Here is a 3,802-nt window from a genome sequence, read left to right as displayed (position 1 = left end):
GAAGGAAGGAAGGAAGGAAGGAAGGAAGGAAGGAAGGGAGGGAGGGAGGGAGGGAAGGAGGGAAGGAAGAGGTTTCTCAGATGAGCACTAGGAGAAACAGCAGCCTCTGCAGTTGAGTTGGGCCACATAGGATTGAGGGTGAGGGTTTCTTCAGTGAATGTGAATGCCTTTCTCTCTTCTCTTTTGATGTAGGTATTAACGATCTTTTCTGCCTCCAACTACTATGAAGTTGGCAGCAACAGAGGAGCCTATGTCAAACTGGGGCCAGCCCTGACCCCACATATCGTGCAGTATCAAACTAACAAGGTGACCAACACACTCACCATGAGGCAAAGGCAAGACTTTTCAATGAGTGGTTTTCAGAAAAAAATTATAGTGTTTATAGAATCTTTGAATGAAGTGTCAGACATTATATTTATCCAAATTCTACGTGAGAATTCAGAATTTGGCTATGTCACATGAAGTTCTATTAATATGATAGACATTAGAGTAGGAGTCTCTTCCTTCTCCTCCACACACTCCTAATAGCTCTATCTACCCACTATTAGTGGAAGCAACAAATTTGTTTTCTGCAGAAATTCTTTTCAGTGGGGCACAGTGGCTTATGCCTGTAATCTCAGCACTCTGGGAGACTAAGGCAGGAGAATAGTTTGAGCCCAGGAATTCCAGACCAGCCTGGGCAACATGGCAAAACCCCATCTCCACAGTAAATACAAAAATTAGCCTACTGTGGTGGCGTGCTCTTGTAGTCCCAGCTACTTGGAGGGCTGAGGCAGGAGGATGGCTTGAGCTTGGGAGGTGGAGTTTGCAGTGAGCCAAGATTGTGCCACTGCACTCCAGCCTGGGTGACACAGCAAAACTGACTCAAAAAAAACAAAAAAAAAAAAAAAGAAGAAGAAATTAGTCTCCATGGCTGCGTCTTGGGTAAAGTCTGCTTACTAAACCACTAAGTCTTTCTAAAGTTACTCTTCTATTTTCTCTCATCTTTAACGGGTTTGTGTTACCCCTACAAGCCACAGCCAGAGGGTCTTTCACTGTCTGGAGATTTGGCAAGTGAGATTCAGTGCACATATTTGTTAATGAGGCCCCTTTCTTTCTGGAAGAAAGCATATAATATTATTTGAATGGTAGCTTTTGGCCAGGCGTGGAGGCTCACGCCTGTAATCCCAGCACTTTGGGAGGCCAAGCCAAGTGGGTTTGAGGTTAGGAGTTTGAGACCAGCCTGGCCAACATGATGAAACCCCATCTCTACTAAAAATACAAAAAAATTAGCCAGGCGTGGTGGTACACACCTGTAATCCCAGCTACTCGGGAGGCTGAAGCAGGAGAATCGCTGGAACCCAGGAGGCGGAAGTTGCAGTGAGCTGAGATCACGCCACTGCACTCCAGCTTGGGCGACAGAGCGAGACTCCATCTCAAAAATTAAATAAATAAATAAATGGTAGCTTTTGAGATGATTCTGAGTTCTTAGTTGAGAGATTACCACCACAAAATGTTATAAAGAATTTATATGTGTAGTCTCACAGTGAATTTATGCAACAGATATTGTTATTAATTTCAGTTTTGTAGAGGAGATTATTAAGGAACCAAGGTTAAATCAACTGACCTGTGGCCACACAGCTAGTCCTTGAGTGAAGGCAGTCCTTGACCGAGGCAATTCTATTTCAGAACCCACACTTTTAATGTCTGTGCAATATTGCCTCCCACAGCAAAGATGGCCTCAGAGTATACAAGATGCTAACAGATACAATTTTTGTGCTACTAAACATGCTTCTTTAAGTGTTCAGCCTAACAGAATTAGAAATTAAGATAGGCAAAGTTAGCATGAATCAGGTGGATAGAGGGCATGTTAGTATTTAGCATTTACCCTTGTGTGAGTGCTATAAAAGTACATTATTTTAAATCATTCTCAAGTTATTAAATATAGGCCAGCCTCACTTAAAAAGAAGAATTATGTAAAAATAAAAACTCACCAAGTGAATGTCAGACGTACTGTGCAGCAAAATCATCTGTGGAGCTTTATAAAAAGTCAGCCATTTGAGCCTCACCCAACCCTACCGAATTAGAATCTCCAGGGGTGAGCCCTGGTACCTGGAGCGCAGAACTGTGATCCCATAGGATTCAGGGGTTGTCACTGCAAAAAGAGTCACTGTAGAGAATCCTGGAAATAGTGTGTTTCAATAAGACAGTCAAAAAGCATTCAGCTCTTTGAAACCCAATAAGATAGTCAAAAAGCATTCAGCTCTTTGAAACCTTCATTGATTGCATTAAATACGTACAACATCACCTGATTTATCACTTATCCAGTGACTTCAACTGAAAGAGCACAGTGGAGAACTTAGAAAAAAGGAGGGAAATGTCGCTGAGCAGCCATAATTGATGATGTCTCAATGTCCATAAACTCAAGAAAACATGCTTTTTTTTTTTTTTTTTTTTAATGAGACAGGTCTGTCACCCAGGCTGGAGTACAGTGGCATGATGACAGGTCACTGCAGCCTTGACCTGTTGGGCTTAAGAGATCCTCCCACCTCAGCTACCTGATACCTGGGACTACCGGCATGTGCCACCACGCCCAGCTAATTTTTAAAATTTTTTGTAGAGACAGAGTCTCACTATTCTGCCCAGGCTGGTCTCAAACTCCTGAGCTCAAGTGATCCTCCTGCCTTGGCCTCCCAAAGTGCTAGGATTACAGGTGTGAGCCACCATGCCTGGCCTGATAACATGCTCTTCTTAGAGGAATCCTCAGTCAGAATTCATTTACTTTTTGTTTCAATCCACTTCTCACAATAATAGCAGAGCCAGCTTGGAGCCATCACAGCCAATTGGATATCTGGCCTCACTCCTTGGTAGCTATGTGACCCCGACCTAATTACTATCTCTGGCAGTAACGGGCATAATGGACTTAATGTTATCGTTCCTTCTTCAATGAGTGTTGAGGGATTAATGAGATAATCCATGTAGAGCTCTGCATTTAGTAAGTGTTTACTAAGTGTTGCGTGACGTACGGACAGGAAAGCCTTCTACATCTAGATAGCTTTCAAGGGCATTGCCCTACTCCGTCCCTGCATAACTCTCCATGACTACAGATTACCAGGAGCAGCTTAAATGCTTTGTCTAGCTAGTGGTTCTTAAACTTTTTAGGAGTCCCATACTTCTGTTAGCCTCTGATAAAACAACAAGCTGTCTACAAAATATCACATATGCTCACATACGTGTGAAATTTGGGGTGAGTTTTAGGTGGTTCACACTTTCTTTTCCTTTTGTAGAGATAAGGCCTTGCTCTATCACCAAGGCCAGAGTATAGTAACGTGATCATAACCTCAAATTCCTGGGCTCAAGCAATCCTCCTGCTGTAGTCTCCCAAGTAACTGAGATTACAGGCATGCACCACCACGCCTGGCTAATTTTTAAAAGTTTTTTTTGGTAAAGAAACCCAGCCTAGCTGTGTTGCCCAGGGTGGTCTTGAGTTCCTGGCCTCAAGTGATCCTCCCACTTCAGCCTCCCAAAGTGCTGGGATTATAGGCATGAGCCACCATGCCTAACTGGTTCACACCTTTTTTTTTTTGAGACAGGGTCTCACTCTGGTTGTTCAGGCTGGAGTGCAGTGGCACGATCTTGGCTCACTGCAGTCTCGACCTCCCAGGCTCGGGTGATTTTCCCACCTCAGCCTCCCAAATAGCTGGGACTATAGGCAAGTGCCACCATGCCAGGCTAGGTTCACATTTTTTTTTTTTTTTGAGACGGAGTTTCACTCTTGTTGCCCAGGCTGGAGTGATTTTCCCACGTTAGCCTCTCAGGTAGC

At 43.7% G+C, this 3,802-nt stretch overlaps 1 protein-coding gene across 1 annotated transcript in view; it reads left to right on the top strand.

The window, feature by feature from the left end:
• The window catches only part of PPEF2 (protein phosphatase, EF-hand calcium binding domain 2), a 33,497-nt gene that overhangs the window by 20,651 nt on the left and 9,044 nt on the right, over positions 1 to 3,802 (top strand). The window contains exon 12 of the mRNA XM_011927244.1: positions 193 to 335. Coding sequence (XP_011782634.1) covers positions 193 to 335 — 143 coding nt within the window. The remainder of the gene's footprint in view (positions 1 to 192; positions 336 to 3,802) is intronic.

Source organism: Colobus angolensis, unplaced genomic scaffold (assembly GCF_000951035.1).
Source record: "Colobus angolensis palliatus isolate OR3802 unplaced genomic scaffold, Cang.pa_1.0 Scaffold70, whole genome shotgun sequence".
NCBI classification, from domain to species: domain Eukaryota; kingdom Metazoa; phylum Chordata; class Mammalia; order Primates; family Cercopithecidae; genus Colobus; species Colobus angolensis.
This window is presented reverse-complemented; position numbering and strand designations above follow the sequence as displayed.